The following is a 16,975-nucleotide window of genomic DNA, read 5'->3' as shown; positions in this document are numbered from 1 at the left end:
TGGGGACAATGCCTTCCATTAATAAGAAATGAACGACAAAATTATGAGAGGACAATCATAAATGTGGTTTAATAATTTTAACTTCCACCGCCGCGCCGTGCTGATCGCACTTTGTTTGGCGCAATGCGTGAGGTATTCCTACACTCTTGTAGGCGCTATGCCTTTCACACCGACCGCTGCTGAACGCACCGTGTTTGACGCAATGCGTGAAGTATTCATGCAGTCTTGTAGGCGCTATGCGTTACACGGCGACCGCTGCTGACCGCTTTGTGTTTGACGCTATGCGTGAAGTATTCATGCAGTCTTGTAGGCGCTAATATGTGTTACATGCCGACCGCCGCGCCGAGGGCCTCTCCTTTTCATCTCAAGTCCTCGTCATCATTGCTCTCTGCGCCGCGCCGCTCCAGGCCAAATTGCGTGTTTGGTTTCTCTCATAACTCGACCAATAATTTAAGGTGCTATCTTTTGTAGCACCGCAAAACGACAAAATTAGAAATTACGATACTGACAGGAAATGCAAGATTTTGTCGCCTTTTCCCGTTTGCAATTTTATTTTTATACCTACATTTAAAAAAAATTGCAAAATTTGCCGCCCCTTAAATTTGCCGCCCCTAAATTTGCCGCCATGGGCCGCGGCTCATGTGGCCACCCCCTAAATCCGGCCCTGATTACAGACATAAACATTGCGTGGCGCCATCGTGTAAGAAGAAAAAATAGTCGACTACGCGTATGTACCTCGATTTTTGACGTTGCGAATTCCTTGCCAATTTCATATGAAAGAAAACCATTCAACCTTATATGTTTGTTTGAATTACCCCAAATATTTCTTCAATCTGTACATGTAGAATATCTAGTAAAATTGTCGAATAATAGGTTACGCGTCCGTTGGCTTTCTTTAAAAATCCAACCGCGGATATTGCGAATCGTTGTCTCTGGTTTTGCCGAAGATGATTTCCTACACTAAATATTTCGCACTGATAATCTTATTTTTGTCTTATTTTGCAGGTGAGGCATACGCTGCATCAGAAGATCACCTATTCAACGACGAGGGTTTCCCTTTGCGAGCCAGCGCCCGGATCGGAGATGCCGGCTCGAACCCTGATTCAGAGTCGCGAGGGTTCGCAGGGCATCGCGGGCAATACAAGGGGTATCGCAGACCCGCCTCGCCTGTCCCTGCAGAGCTCCGTGCCGGCGACCAACCTCCTTTCAATGATCCATTCTCTGGTTTCTTCTTCGACATGCAAGGTGAGCATCATAACTCACGCATCTATCTCCGTGCAAAGGAAGCGAAGTCTATTTGCCGGAAAATAAATTAAAAATTAAAAAATATCGAGGAAAAAACCTGAGACCTACATGTTGGTGTAGGTTTTTCTCGGATCTCGGCTACCAACATGTAGATCTCAGGTTCTTACTTCGATATTTTTTAATTTTTAATGTATTTTCCGGCTGGAAATGACTCAGTTTTGAGTCGAAACATCTCGGGTTTTAAGCAGGGCCGGATTAAGGGGGTTGCCACATGGGCCGCGGCCCGCGGCCATGGCGGCAAATTTTGCAATTTTTTTAAATGCAGGTACAAAAAAATCGGATTCAGAAAAAAATTACAAACAAGAAAAGGTGACAAAATCTCTCATTTCCTGAGAGTTCATTAATTTCTAATTTTGTCGTATTTCGGTGATACAAAAGACTGCGCACCTTTAATTAGTTGAGTTAAGAGAGAAACCAAACACGTAATTTGGCCTGGAGCGGCGCGGCGCAAAGAGAAATGATGACGAGGACTTGAGATGAAAAGGAGAAGCCCTCGACGCGGCGGTCGGCATGTAACACATATTAGCGCCTACGAGACTGCATGAATACTTCACGCATTGCGTCAAACACAGTACGGTCAACAGCGGTCGACGTGAAACGCATAGCGCCTAGACGTGGCTTTTCCCGCATTTCTAAAGAGTTTAAGAAAATGAAGAACTAAATTCTCCTTCTTTTAGGCTGGCATGAAATTGAGCTACTTAGAATTTGAAATGATTTTATGACACCTCCTCATTAAGCACAACGTTTTATGGGGTCATTCATGAAATACGTAACGTCAAAATGAAGGAGCATTGAAGCACATAGTTTCTCACTCATAATTTCTGACTTTAAATAGTATTTTTGTTGGACTGCAAAGCTAAGGCTAGAAAGTTGATAGACAGAAATGAGAGTTTTTAAAAATTCAAATAAAATAATTGTATGTATCATGTTTTTTGTGCAGACATGATGAAAATCCTGCGTGATCAAATGTCGGTTGTTCTGTCACGAGTTCCACCGAAATCGATGAATGGTGACGATGGCCCGTTGAGTTTCGTCCCCTCCGATGTGAGGAATCAGACGACGACCAAAGTAGATGTGAGTATGTTAAATATATACCAGAGCACGTCACCGGTGTATTTATAGCGTTTCATTGATGCTTTCATAATTCTACTTACGAATGAAAAGCTGTAAAATAGGACTCATATCGCTTTCTCACCGTAGCACCCTGGTAGCACACGACGTAAATTTAACACCAAAAAATATTGTAAAAAAACTCGTAAAAAATTAGTGTATGAGACCTAAAGGAAATACAATGCAGGCATGTTACTTGAAAAATACGAGTACTTTAAAATTTATTTCACTCTTCCAAAATTCTGTTGTTACCTTTTTACGCTCGAATTTTTAACACACAATACTTGAGCTATGATTATCTGCGATTTTTATGAGTTTCTTTAACATAAAGATTTTGGTAACATATTCAAAATTATTTACCCGTTTCAAATTGTTTACGCGTAATTTCATGGGCTGTGCTATTAGGGTGGGACAAACCAGCCCGAAGTAGAAACGTTTTTACCAATTCTCTTTTGCACTTACTCGCTGTATAATTTTTGTTTGAGCCTTTTCAGTTTTTTTTACTTATTTTATTCTTTTTAATTTAAGGGACAAGGGACACGAAGGGAGTGATTCCATTATGTTTAATTGGCCCTTTAGGCCAGGGCCAAATTTTAAACTAGGGCGCGTCATACTCATTAATTTGAGTGTTACATTATTGCAATCACGCAAAGATCCTTCTCTAAAGTGAGAAATTTACGGTATTAAATACCTACTTAAACTTTAAAAATTCTTTAAGTTTCAGCATCACTGAACATAAACTCACTAAGTGAGTACCTACCTAAGGGCGATAAACTAAATTACTTCATTACACAATTTCTCAATAAGTAACCCAAAATCGATTGAAAATCCGAAAAATCTTTTCCGACCACAAACTTTCTGCCCTGTACCTACATACTATTATTGTTAGTGCATTTACATTCAGATAACAGGTTGATGTATACAGCTGAGCATCTTAATACCCACTGGGCATCACTCTTTCTTTCCATGAAAGCATGTCTGGTGGTGCGTTATTCCTTACAAAGGTCACGGGCTTTAATTCTACCAGGTCAGATCAAAAATAAGTATCGGGAAAGGTCGAGCTGCACATTGCACACAGCACTTTTGGGATCACTGCTCGGAGGCATTTAATTCTCACCAAGTCTCACTGTCGAAGAAGAACGGAACTGCAAAAAGCACTTCGACGTCGACGGTGAAACTACCAAACCACGTCTCAAGTAGCATTCCTCAACGGAAAAATCGATCGATAAAATCGTCAAGACTATCATACATCTTAGCGATTATCCTTGATCTTATCGCGATAAAATCGCGTTTTTATCGCCAGACAATTCATGGCGATATTTTTTAAATAAAAATCGCGATAAATGGCGATTTAATCTCGATTTTATCGATGAAAATTAATGACGATTTAATCAACCAAAAATTGCGATGTGTAGCGATTTAATCGCCATAAATTGCAATTTTAAATGCGCTAATATCTCGATTATTGCCACCGATAAAATCGCTCTTTATCGCGATCACTTCTACTTGGAGTATCTTGTTTACGGTGTTATAAATCCTCGCTCTTGCTTTATTTTTTTAAGGGAGAACAAAACAACATCATTCCTTGAAATTTTCTCAAAATTTGCTTCTCACAGACTAGAAAAATTATGTGAGTTTTTAAGGATTGACATCGCGTGGTTTTTAATTGAAAATCTATACTATAAGCTCTCAAGCCTCCTAATTTTGCGAAACTGGTAACGCTTAGTTCCAGCGTTCTACAAAGCCGATTTTTATAATTTTTGCGGCTATCGACGGGCAATTGTCTCTAGATAAGCCAACTCTTTTCAGATTTTCAAAATATGGCCTAGGTTTTTTTATATTAAGTGGTAAAGTTGCGAATTCTCCCATTTAAACAATGTAAATTTATATTTTTTGTCATAGTTCGTTTGAGCGTTCTACCGGGCCGATTTCCAAGTTTTTTGCGGTAATCGACGGGTAATTGGCCCTAGATGAGCCCGCTCTATTCAGATTTTGGAAATAGGACCCAGGTTTTTTTACAATCACGTTATAAAAGTGAGTGAATTTTCAGAATGCTCCGAGACTGCTACCGCTATGCGCGGGAGGATGCGCAGTGGTCGAGGAGGTTGCGCAGTAGCTGGGTAGCCTGCGCATCAGCTCTACACTTATCTACTCAAGATTCGCCCCTACTTCCTCAAGACGAGCGGTAGCCGAGTCGTCAAAGACGTCGGAAGCGTCCACTTAAAATATGGTGTGGGTTCGATCCCCGTTACCCGAAATTCTTAATTATTACCTGATTATCAATGTTCGTTGTTTTACTGCAATATTTCATCAAGTAGTCATTCCAAAACGCGTCCTTTAGACTTCAAAAAAAAAAAAAATTTGTTTCTTTATTCATCAAAACCAAAAATTATTTCATTCTAAAAGTAAAGTATACCTCATTTCGTAATTTTTTAGGGGAAAAATAAAACTAACACCGATAGGAGGGTAAAAATAGGGCCGCGAAGCGGCCCATTGATGGCGCGGAGCGCCTTCAGGGGGTTGGGCCGCGTAGCGGCCAGGGGGCGTAGCCCCCTAGTATAAATATAGACAGGAAGCCTGCGACGTCGCAAGTTTCACCGTCGACTTTCGGAGGGTAGCTATAGCGCTCAGCGCATTGCACTCGCCATACAGAAGCTCCTTATTAAGGTCATGGGTGCATTTACTTAAGCCTTACTCACACACTGAGAAAAAACTATGGTTTATAAACCTATTAGAGGTAAATATGGAACACCACTAATAGTAGTACCTCTACATATAATAATAGCACATATACCTTAGTTATGGTCTCTGTACCTTAATTAGGTGCAGAGACCATAGTATGGTTCACAGACCGAGAATCATTAGTTTATTTACAACTATTATAGGTGTTCCATATTTACCACTAATAGGTTTATAAACCATAGCTTTTTCTCAGTGCACCCTGAGCTTACCATTACTCTAGGGCCCTGCAAAAAGGCATCTCTTACGGAGAGTCACCGTTTCGGTACCCCACTTCACTATGCTAGTCTCAATTTTTTTATCTGAAACTATGTTCAAAACCAGAGGAACGGTGCTTTCTTTAATTTAAGATGTGCAAAATCCTTAAAAAAACGTCATGGTAGGGTCCAAAAGCATTAACTTTTATTTTCCTGAAAAAAGAGACTGCAGAGAACCCTGGCGGAAAATTCAGAAACTACATGGTAACTTTAAGATAATTCTAAAGTTACCTATCTTCAGAATATCATTTGTCGATATCTTCAATAAATTTTTAAAATTAATCTGCGTGCGATAGTTTGAAAAAATCTGTGTGAAGTGATAAGTACGTTATCTTTCCTGATGGTTCATCATAATAAGCCATTTTGAATATCAATGAGTTATCAGTCAAATGATGTCTACATTTTTCTTTTTCTAAAATAACGAAAAGATATCTTGCTAAATATTCGTGGCGGGTGTTCCTAAAATGACCTGTAGGCTTATTGGCGAAAACGAGCATGTCATGAACTAATGATAACTTCCAAATGTTTCTGAATTTATCTTCAAAATAGCATTATTAAATGTCTTGAAAAAAAATCATGAATAAATTTGGTAGATATCGTAATGTGATATTCTGAAGAAATAATTATTGATGCCTAAGATTTCATCATAACGATGACTTCGTTATTCTTGAAGTACATCATCGGAGATTTAAAACACTAACATTTACATGCTGACCTCACTAATTACGTTCGAAAAAAATCAGGAGATATCTTAAAGATATCGTTGTACAACCTTCTTAGAATATCAGTTAATATTGACTCAGAGAAATTATTCTTAACATCAGTGAAGAAATCTGAAAGATAAGCTCCTGATTTGCCACCGAAAATCAAGGCTGACATTCAGACTGAACATTCACCGGATATCATTAAACAAATACTTGAAATTTCATTCTTGATTGTCGTATGAATTTCTGTAAAAAATAACTTTAAACATTCATTTTTAAGAACTTGAAAATGTCATAAAAGATTTCACTGATGATATTTTAACAATTATTTTTAGAGTATTTGAAGATATCTAGTAAAGATATCAGACGATGATATCTCAAAAATATTCTGAAGATGTTACTAAGATGTCCCACCGAAAATCAAAACTAATATCTTTTTAAGGATTTCCTCAAGATATAACTTATCAGTCGGTATGTTACTAGGGTTGTAGTACATCAATCCGCTGGACCGATTCATGCGGAATCAACTCTGGGATGCTCACAGAGATTCTGGGAGGAATTTTTCGGAGTCCGGACCAAATTGAGGACAGCATAAAACTGAGATGTTCGGAGGAATTCGTTTGAGATATCCGGAAGAAATCTAACGAATTATATCTTAAAGGCGTGGACAAAAATATGTTCTTGAGGATATCTTGAGGATGTAAAATTTTGATACCCTCAAGATATCGTGATCATATCATTTTTTTACTAGGCTAAGACAACATTGTATGATAGTGTGGAAAAATCATGACCAGGTTCCTATGGAACAGCAGTAAAATTTTTCTGGCGGAAATCGTGTGAGATATCCGGAGGGAGATCTAATGATTTTATCTTAAGGGCGTGGACAAAAATATATTCTTGAGAATATCCTGAGGATATCATATTTTTTCATCATTCAGGAATTTTGATATCCTCAAAATATCGTGATGATATCATTTTGTTACTAGGGTAGCTTCAAGTGGGCAGTATGTAACTAATTGGATTCAGCTTTTTTGGGGGATGAGAGATTTGCTCGGTAAAAGCGCTTGGCAGAGCTCCACGTTTACCATTTTAAAGAAACTGTTATCTTTTTTCTAAGCGCCGCACACCCAAGTAGCAAGGATACCTATAGATGGACATAAAATCGTAGGAATGTTGCTATATTATATTTGCCATGCGTATTGCCTACTCCCTCATTTGAAGGCGCGGAAATTATTGCTATATTGTTGCTATGATGTAGCAATAAATTCCGATTATTGGTTGTGTCACCTGTTGCCAATCTGCTAATTGCAAGGCGCAAAAATTATCGCAATAATCTTGCTATTAAGTATGATGAAAAACTCCCGCGTGTTCCTTTCCGTAACTTGTTTTCAAATATCTCTAGCATGAATGCAGGAATGTATCGCGACAATTTGATGAAACAACCATTTTTCCTCAATTTAGTCTTCTCGAAATAGCTCAAACTCGATAAATCTGAAACTTTAAAAATTGCAATGCTTAATTAAAAGGTTTGAATTTCCAGTCAATCAAAATAAATATCGTCTATGCTTTTAACCAAGTTCTGGGGAATTTAATTTTACTTCTTTCATGCCTTTCTTTCCTCCTTTTATTTCGTTTCTGTTTTTGTTACTTTTAATTCTTTGAATTTTTTATTTCATGCAAATGCGCCGGTAAGGGTTTCGTTTCATGTCGGAGCTATATAATGTGTGAAAAGTGAGGCACCCGACAGGTAGCCTGGCTAGCTCAAACGGTAAAGGCGGCGCACGGCAGTAATCCGAAGGTTGCGCGTTCTAATCCCGCCCCGGACAGAAGAATTTAAAGGGTGCTGGATGAGTGAATCATGAATTTCCTGTCAATTCCGGCAAGATCGAATTTTCGAATAGATTCTGCAACGTTGTAAAAATTAGGGTAGGCTGATAAAATCCTCAATTTTCCTAAAACCATTTGGCACCGCCACAAATAGCAATGACATTGCTATTAAATATAGATTTTTTTTATCGATCTGACCTGACGAAATCGGGAAAAATCGTCCAAATGTTGACTGAGAATTGCTACTTTATAGCTATATTATTGCAATATTTTTTACAACTTTATACCTATAAATTGATACATTATATCAATTTTTACGTTGAAAAATGCTACTTGGGCAGTGGATCGAGTAAATTAGAGAGGTCGGACATTATGTTTTGACTAAAACTGCAATTTTGATGTTTACTTCGTCACATTTTAAATTTTAAGGTGTGTCTCTAGAAGAAAATTTCACGAGAAAACCAATGGATCCACCTTCAGAGTCTCAAAGTTTTGAACAATCGGAGTCGTTATAAGCGTTTAAAGTTTCAAATTTTGTCCGACCTCTCCCTTTGACTCTCGATCCACTGTGCGCCGATTGCAGAAGGGTTCGTCGGGTGGATATTCAGTCGATTTTGGGTTTCGAGAGTGGAATCCAAATCCCTATCTCTGACGGTGTGTTTATCTGCGGCAGTTCGTGGACGGGCACAAAGTTGTGATCAACGACACGACATACTCGAACGGGGACACCAACAGCGGCTCAATCTTCCACGTCCAGATCGTGGACCTCCTGCCGCTGGACGAGGACGGGGAAGGTCCCTCCGTTGGGGCTCCGAGCCCCAAGCAACCGGCGAGACCTCAGCGACCCAACGAGCTCGACTCCAACAACCGTGACGTGGAGGAACTCGAGGACGATGACGACGAGATCGGCGAGGACATCGATGAAGCCCCGAAGAAGGACGTCGCGAAGGAGAAGGGAAAGAAACCGGCAGTGGCTCCAAAGCCCAAGCCCGGAGACAAGGAGCAGGACACAGGGAGCAAAGGTCCTCGCGCCGAGAGCGGGAAGGGCAAAGAGAAGGACGTTGAAGAGGTGGAGGTTGTCGCCGATGGGGTTGAGGATGAACCAGAGGGCGAGGACATCCCCGACCTGGAAGAGAGGGTGAGCCTATAACTCAACTTCAGACAGACATCCATGCTTCCCCGCTAGAGTCCTAACATCACTCATAACTAACGACTAATTGAACCGCGGATGACGTCATCGGTGACGTCGCCTGAAATATTTACGGATGACTTCGTCTGAAATATTTGTACATATTTGTAAATATTAAAGTTTTGTAAATGTTTGTTGATATGTCATCGGATGACGTCATTGTCGCGTGCGATGGGAGCCATTTTTAGACTTGAACGTTTTATGAGATGACATGAAGGATGAAATTGAAGGGAAGGGAATTCTGGGCACGAAATGGAGAGGAGCACACAATGATTTAATTACTGTAGATTTTACGGGAAAATACGTAAGAGCTAACACTTGATTATTGCGTAACGCACTTTTTCAAGGTTTTTACCAAAGTTATTTCCTTTATCAATGCTTCTTATCAGTGGGTGGTTTTTTGTTGACAGGACATAGGAGGCTCTTTTTGACTTGTCTATCCATTCTTTAAGAACGATTTGAAGAGGTAAAAAGTGACAGCGGCAAAATTCAGAGATGAGAGTTCGGCAAGTGTTATCCGCGACAGAAACTGGCGTGGGCCACTATGAACGTTCTTAAATTATTCATTACCTACTTATGAAAGTCTCATAAAAAGCGACCGTTTTTAGTCCACTACTTAATTATTATAATCATGGATCAGGGTGTCAAGTATTTTTTAATTTTGAAAAATCCTGATATTTTCCTGATTTTTCCTGATATTTTATGAAAAATTCCTGATTTTTACATTTTGAAAATTCCTTATATTTTCCTGATTTTTCTCGACTCCTGGCACGGTAGGCAAAAAACAGTAAGACTTTCTCCGCTGAGGAGATTCGCGTAAGAAAAATTCCTGATAAAACGTCCGATTTTCCTGATTTTTTCCTGATCGGCCAAAATTCCTGATATTTTACGGGTTTTCCTGATGCTAGACACCCTGTGGATGCTGGAATATATCAGTTTTTAAAATGATCTGCCTTTGTCCATCAAAAAGACAATTTGCCAGGCTCGGGGACTCTCCACTTTCATTATTTTTGTTAATTGTATTAAATCTCTTATTTACGGACTCCAAAAACCGGAGAGCCGATAAATGGTATTAAGACTCTAGCTACATTAAAAAGGGCCGTTATTATTTGAAATTATTTTTTCCCGCTTTGTTACGCGCAAGTTCTGTAAAATCATGCTGCATGAGCTTTTTCTCTGGTCTGATAGAACGATCGAGAGACTCGCTCTGAAGGTTCCGAATTTCTTTGAAAATGGGCCAAAATGAGAATCTGTTTTTCATAACCGTAAATATAGGTGTTTCTTCTTCCGCTCTCTTTGTGAACTAATTATCACGTTGAGTTACGATCTCTATTTTCCTTTCCCTATTTCCTTGCGAAATTTTTACGAGAGATTTTGGACTTCTTTTTTTGCGAAACTGATGACTCAATTTAAAAAAAAAGCATGTCAGCATGTTTTCAATTATGAAACTTGGTTGCATTTTCTTGCATGGTTACAATTCTATGATGCTGATGCATGGCTCATCTTTAATAAACCAATAGTATGCGAACGATTGAATCTCTTTCATCCTTACAAGACTTATTGTTAGTTTTTCTGAAGATACTAATACCTACTAGGAATTATAATATATTTTCAAATTTTCCTCGACTTTTTCACTGATATTAAATTGCTTGATATCAAGCTTATTACTTAATATGCAGTATGAACGAACCCTCGCACTGCGCTAAAACTAAGCAGTAGAAATTGGATTCCATTTAGCGGAGTTATTGTGATTTTAATTACATTTGGCAACACTGCTAAAAAAAGTAAAGCTTTCTTTCAAGAGATGGGATCTAAAAATAATATACTTAAAGTGACAATTGGGAGAAAATCAATTCGAGAGAAAACCAACGACGAAGAGTGAAGTTTGCCAAAAAATATCGCGTTGAGTACCTAATTGTGATCTTTGTAACAAGAAAAAGAAAAAAGGCGTGCCTCACATTCTAAAGGGGAAAATGAAACAAAAGGGCAAAGTTCTTCACGAAAGCTTAATAGTTGTACAGTTTGTTTTTCAGCCGACAGCGATTTGTCAAATGCGAGGAAGTGAAGACGCGCATAACAACGCCTGCATGCAACTAAACGTACTTTAAAGTTGCCTGTATTGCATACCTAAAAAATGAAGGCGCACTAGGACCGTCCGGCGAACGCTGATGCCGCAAAATTGTAGAAAATCAAGAGAGCGAAAAAGAGTAAAAGGCACTAATCACTTTCACTGAATGATTACTTAATTATTGCGGCTCTGATGCTAATTACTTAGTTTTCGATTTTTGAGGACTGCAATAATGGTCGATCTTCAGCATTTGTACAATGCATTCTGGGTACAATCGATAACTTTCAAATTTAAATTGATGAGTAGATGGATTATTTTGAGAAAATCGAAACTTTAATCTGTAGATCAACCATAAACATGAACGGTTCAGTACCTTTATGCTTGGGGGTACCATATGACTTCCAATTCTTCTAAGACTAAATTCAGAATGTATGATTCTTCGTTGAAAAAATAAACTTTAAAAAATTAGGCAAAATTGTTTTTAGAATTGTCGATACATTGTGAAATTATGATTTTTCAGGAATATGCTGTTGTATTTCTACACTAAGTTTTCTTTCTGTAAAAAATGTAAGGCAAATACCTCCATTAGCGAATTACTATCTTGCGGTAGAAAGACAGTAACATTTTTGCTAAACACGGCAATTACCAAAACTCCTGTAAAAAGAGAATTTTCAAGAAATTGCCGGGGCTTTTCAGCCTGAGTGTGTTAGAACCGTTGGCAAAATTGCCCAGTCCGCAAACTGGCCTATAAAGTTCTTGCTCAGTGCGTGAAATGGACAGGCAGTCCACGGAATGGCCGGTAATATGTTTGAAAATTAATTACCCACGCCAAAGGAGCAGGTCGTTACTTTTAAAGGCTAACTCGAAGAAAGTCCCTTGCAAAAGCTAGACTAAGTTGTTAGCGGCGCCTTGATGCAACAATTCGTGTTCCACGGATGTGCGTGTCGTATGTTCAAAAATTGAAGGCACTTTCGCTTTCAATGTAAGTAACCGTGCGTGAATTACATTGTGTTGTAGCTTCGGTTGCAAGACTCCTGAACGACTCATTTCAAGTCTGAAATGGGAACTGAATATTAGGTACCTGAGGTAGCATCTGAGGACTTAATGAAGAGAGAGGGTTTTTTTTTGGTTTCAGAAGTTTTCTCTTTCAGGAAGACATCCTCAATTGTCAGAAAGATTGGAACCTAGGGAAGAGAAAAGTTTGTAGGAATATTTTTTGCTCCTGTTTAATCGAACCAAATTGTGAAAGCATGAACATAAATGACGACGCCTCGGATACCTCGCAAAAGGAGAGGTGTTATTTTACACTTCATCCTTTCACTTCCTCTTCTAACGTCACTACGTCAGTTGCGCTGACCGCCAAAGACACCGAGGCACAAGACTATTCCGACTTCCAGGTTGCCCAAATTGCATACCTCCTAACATGAAGGAGCATCCATGCAGTTTCACGTTTGGACTATCCGTTCTTTTTGACTGGTATGGCGACTCGCGTTACAGGTGCATGAACGCTTTTGAGGTCAGTAGAGGATTCATCTCTTCTCTTACGGATAAGATCTCGAATTTTTCAAATACATCTAGCAATGCAAGAAAAAGAGAAAAAATTGCAATATAGGTATTAACTTTACCTAACACTTTATGTATGGAATGTGCCAGCAAGCTTGAACAACTTATATCCTTTGACAAAGCATGAAACGCAGTCTTCGCCTAAGGTTCCGGGATTCAAATCAAGCAACTATCTACCCACTAACCAAGAGAAATTCGACTGACAATTTTTTTCAACTTGCAGAAAGGGATTTTGCTGATCCACGTGCATTAGGAGGCTGCTCCGAAGCTAACGCCAAGCCATGACAAGCAGGAGAAAGGGACACTACTTAGTTGGATTCTTTCAGCTTTAAATTTAATACTCTCGGGCAGTTCATACTGCTTTGTAAATAATTACTTAAGTATATGGTGAATTTGTAGATTTAATTTTTGTACGCACATTTTGCAATTCTCATTTTCCTCGTTTGGGTCAGGTTTAGCCCTAGGTACCGATTTCTTTTCTACAGTTCTTTTTAAATAAATTTTTCAAAAAATTGACTAAGTCCTCTAGATTCAGTTTTTTTTCTTCATTTGTGTACCTAATTTTTTTTTCCATCAACCAAAATCAGAGTACTAAATGCGATGATTGAGAAATAAATGTAAACGAAAGAAATAAATCTTTTGGAAAAAAATAGTTAGTTAAGGTGTTAAGAGTACCGCACGATCTGGTATTTCTAACTTCTTGTTTCTTTTTATAAAAATGTATTTGAAAGAGGATTCGATTTTATAAGGCAGAATCATACCTCTGCAAATAAAGTTAACATATCTTGGTTGTCAAGGTATCACATATAAGGTGTAGCCTTACAAAATAGCTTTATTTTGAGTAAAGTGGAAAAAGTACTTATTTTACTACTGAGGGTATAATATTTGTGTGCATTTTCAGTTCAAAATTCGCCTTGCCGAAGACACAGAACTGAAATACTTTCATTTGGCTTGTCTGGTTGTAGGTAACAATTGATTTCATATCATTGCAACCTTTAGATTTTTTTACATTAGATTCTCAAAATGAACAGATTCTTGGACCTTTCAAGAAGTTTTCATTAAAGAATGAGCATAAAAGCTGACGAGAAACCCTTATTTGTAGGCAACATTTAAGTATCATGACCTGTTTTATCTAATTTCAAGGAGAACGTATTGATGCTAGCATTTTGAAAAAATTTCATTTTGAGTATCGATAAAAAAAAGAAGAAAAAAAGAAAAAAGAAGAAAAAAAAAAATTTACCACCAGCATATAATGCTAGCAAATGCAACAAGTCAAAAACCTAACAGTCCACTGATGGTCGAGGGGTCTAAAAATCTATTCCAGTTGAAAAATGAGTGCCTGACATGCAGCTGAATTATGTGAAGACTATTGTGAATGCCCCCTGATTCGGAAATATCACAGACACTGCATTAAAAAATACCGAGTTTTAAGGATACAACCTTGAGTGACTCGTTTGAGAGTCAATATCCACTAATAAAATTTCAATGGCGCTTTTAAGTAAGTAAATGGGAACACATGGGATGCCACAATCAACTTGGATTCCTCAGGGAAAGTTTTTCAGTGGAAGCTGAGAAAAAACTAATTTCAAAATGAGGCTCCTGATATCAGCCACGTAAGTAACTGTATGTACATAGTTCTTTATCCTCTTCTTATATTCAATAAAAGGCATTTTTCTTTCAGTAAGTTAATATTAATTTCTTAAAATCTTTTTGCAACAGAGTTTGATTTTCTGTCTTCTCTGATGCAAAATTGGTTTGACCTTGGTTCATTTTTCTTTTCTTTCATTTTTTCTTTAACAGTATGGTAGACACTAGTTGTACAGATTGGAAAATGCATGATTTTAACTGTAGCATGACTGATAAGTAAACTCTGGACCTTAACCAAATTAATTTTCTGTTGATAGAATAAGTTTTTCAAAACAAATTCTGTAGTGTACACCTATTCCACTGATGCCAGATATGACAGAAGAATACTGACTTTTCATAAATGACATTTGTTAAATGAAAAGTATGTGTGAGAATTCCTTCAATGATCAGCTCCATGATTCTTTACACACTGCAGTTGAACAGACCTTCAGAGAATGATACATTATTTGAAACTAGGGAATTTGACGACTTAGTTATGTGAAATTTAAATACTTTAAAGTTAAATACGATCACCTTGTGCCTTGGGTAGGTCAAGAAAATTGTGTGATACTCAAAATTATTGTCATCTTCATTGAATCAGAAATGGAATGAAAACACTTGGTTCAAGTTTCATTTTTATTTATTCGTTCCAAAGAAAATAACAAGTCAGGCTTAAATTTCTTTGTGATCAGTTAAAAAAGTTTCTCAGAAACCTTACGAAGTCACTGATCTGAATAGAAAAATAATTAATATCATTAGGTGTTAGAGAAAAAGATATACACCTTTCACTACTAATTAACTTTGTTCCAAGATTAATTGATCCAATCCTTTCTTTCTTTCCAGAACAAGCAACAAGCCGATTCACTTCTGAAAGCTGAGTCACGTTGGGAGAACGAAATCGACAACCGCATTGATTCATATCAGCCGTATACTGATTATCAGCCTTACTATAACACATACCGACCTACAGGTAATTACTATGAACCCCAACGGACGAGGCAACCAATTTACAACCATCAGCCAGGATTCAATGCTCACGGACCTCGATACTTCACCAGCAGACCAGTTTACAACACAAATTCGCCCAACTATAAAAGCTACCAACAAGACTTCAACAGCTACAGACCAAATTTCAACAGCTTCGATTCAAACAACAACCAATTTGTTGACCTCTCTGGCGACACCAAAGTCAACGACTTCATGGCTGCTCAGCAACAGGCAGGACTTATCATGGCTGATCCTGATGCCGAAATAATCGATATTCATAAGAGACCTGTTCCTAAGTTTCAGTACCCGCAATACAATTACCGAAATTATTGAATAGTGACTCACATTCGGATTTAAGGGGGGGAGGGGAACCACATGATGTACTTAGTGCTTTTGTATAGGAGACTAACAAGCTGAAGGCTGTGATAAATTATTTCTGTAATAATAAATAGCTTAGTGTTCATAACTTGGCTTCTTTTTTCTTGTATCAACAAATGAGATGAGCATATTTTGACCATAAACTGGACCCAGTTTAATAGAGCAGCACTGAGTCACAAGATGTTTGAAGTTTTAATCCTTCATAAGGACAAATTTTATCAACAATTGTTACTTTTAATATACTATTTTTTCTTGACTTTGAAATTTTGGCGAGAGATAATTTACAATTTTACAACCCATTGAATTCAGAACTACTCCCAACTATTACTCTTTGAAATGCGACTCAGTGCAGTTCTTTCAAACTTTCTCCAACTGACCAATTTGTTCATAAAAAATATGAGTTGTGGCAATCCTTGGTAAATATACCTCCTGCGCAAAGATACATCTGATTTGAGTAAACCAAGTTTTAAAGGGAACTCCAAGCTTTTCAACTTGTGGATACAGTGGCATACATAAATATTTCACCATAGAAGAGGAGCCATTTGGTTTTACACAGGAGAAAGAAAAACTGAATGAAAGCCAAATAAAGGGAGAGAAGAGGAGGAAATATTACTGAAACTTTCCCTTTCAAAGAAGATTTTTCAGGATTATTAAACGTCTTGCTGCTCACTCGAGTATGTATGTGTGTCTGTTGCTTAAGAGACGTACAGATGCCAGAACTAGTCTTTGCTCAGGATGTCTTGTTAATTTGACAAGACAAGACAAATAGGTGTATTGCCAACAACCTGTGTGGCCAGATAATGTAAAGCCCAATTCACAATAGTCATTTTTTCATCTTACAAAAACGGACGAAAAGTGGGATGGAAAGTTAAATGCAAAAAAATTTGATAAAATTACTATTGCTGAGTGAAAATGTCAAACGGAATTCAGGTATCTCAATCAGCTTTTGGTTTGCACAGATACATCTAAAGATTTCGTCAAATTTTAATTTTTGATAATCGATTTGTCAATTTTTGTTCACATTTCACGAAAAGTTGAATGTGACATCATATAAAAGTTTATAATCAACTTTCCATCCGATTCTTGTATTCTCATGTCAGAATGACATTATTCAACTTTTTATTTGACAAAAGCAGAAGGAAAGTTAGATGAAAAGTTGAACTGTGTGAATTGGGCTAGACTCATGTTTGGGAGAATCCATCCAAAAATCATGCATGATCGT

At 37.9% G+C, this 16,975-nt stretch overlaps 1 protein-coding gene across 2 annotated transcripts in view; it reads left to right on the top strand.

Annotated features, from left to right (window-relative positions):
• The window catches only part of vir-1 (virus-induced RNA 1), a 38,670-nt gene extending 22,829 nt beyond the window's left edge, over window positions 1–15,841 (top strand). The window contains exons 2-5 of one of the 2 annotated variants that reach the window (XM_019058902.2): window positions 1,006–1,245; window positions 2,246–2,379; window positions 8,616–9,080; window positions 15,232–15,841. In XM_019058902.2, coding sequence (XP_018914447.2) covers window positions 1,006–1,245; window positions 2,246–2,379; window positions 8,616–9,080; window positions 15,232–15,708 — 1,316 coding nt within the window. In that variant the 3' untranslated portion in view covers window positions 15,709–15,841. Of the gene's footprint in view, window positions 1–1,005; window positions 1,246–2,245; window positions 2,380–8,615; window positions 9,081–9,541; window positions 10,426–15,231 lie in introns of those variants that run through there. The other variant, XM_019058908.2, reaches the window with a different exon arrangement.
• Window positions 15,842–16,975: the final 1,134 nt, after the last annotated feature.

The sequence above is a fragment of the Bemisia tabaci genome, chromosome 7, assembly GCF_918797505.1.
Source record: "Bemisia tabaci chromosome 7, PGI_BMITA_v3".
NCBI lineage: Eukaryota > Metazoa > Arthropoda > Insecta > Hemiptera > Aleyrodidae > Bemisia > Bemisia tabaci.
The sequence above is the reverse complement of the archived record's forward strand: the minus strand, read 5'-3'. Positions and strand labels throughout refer to the sequence as shown.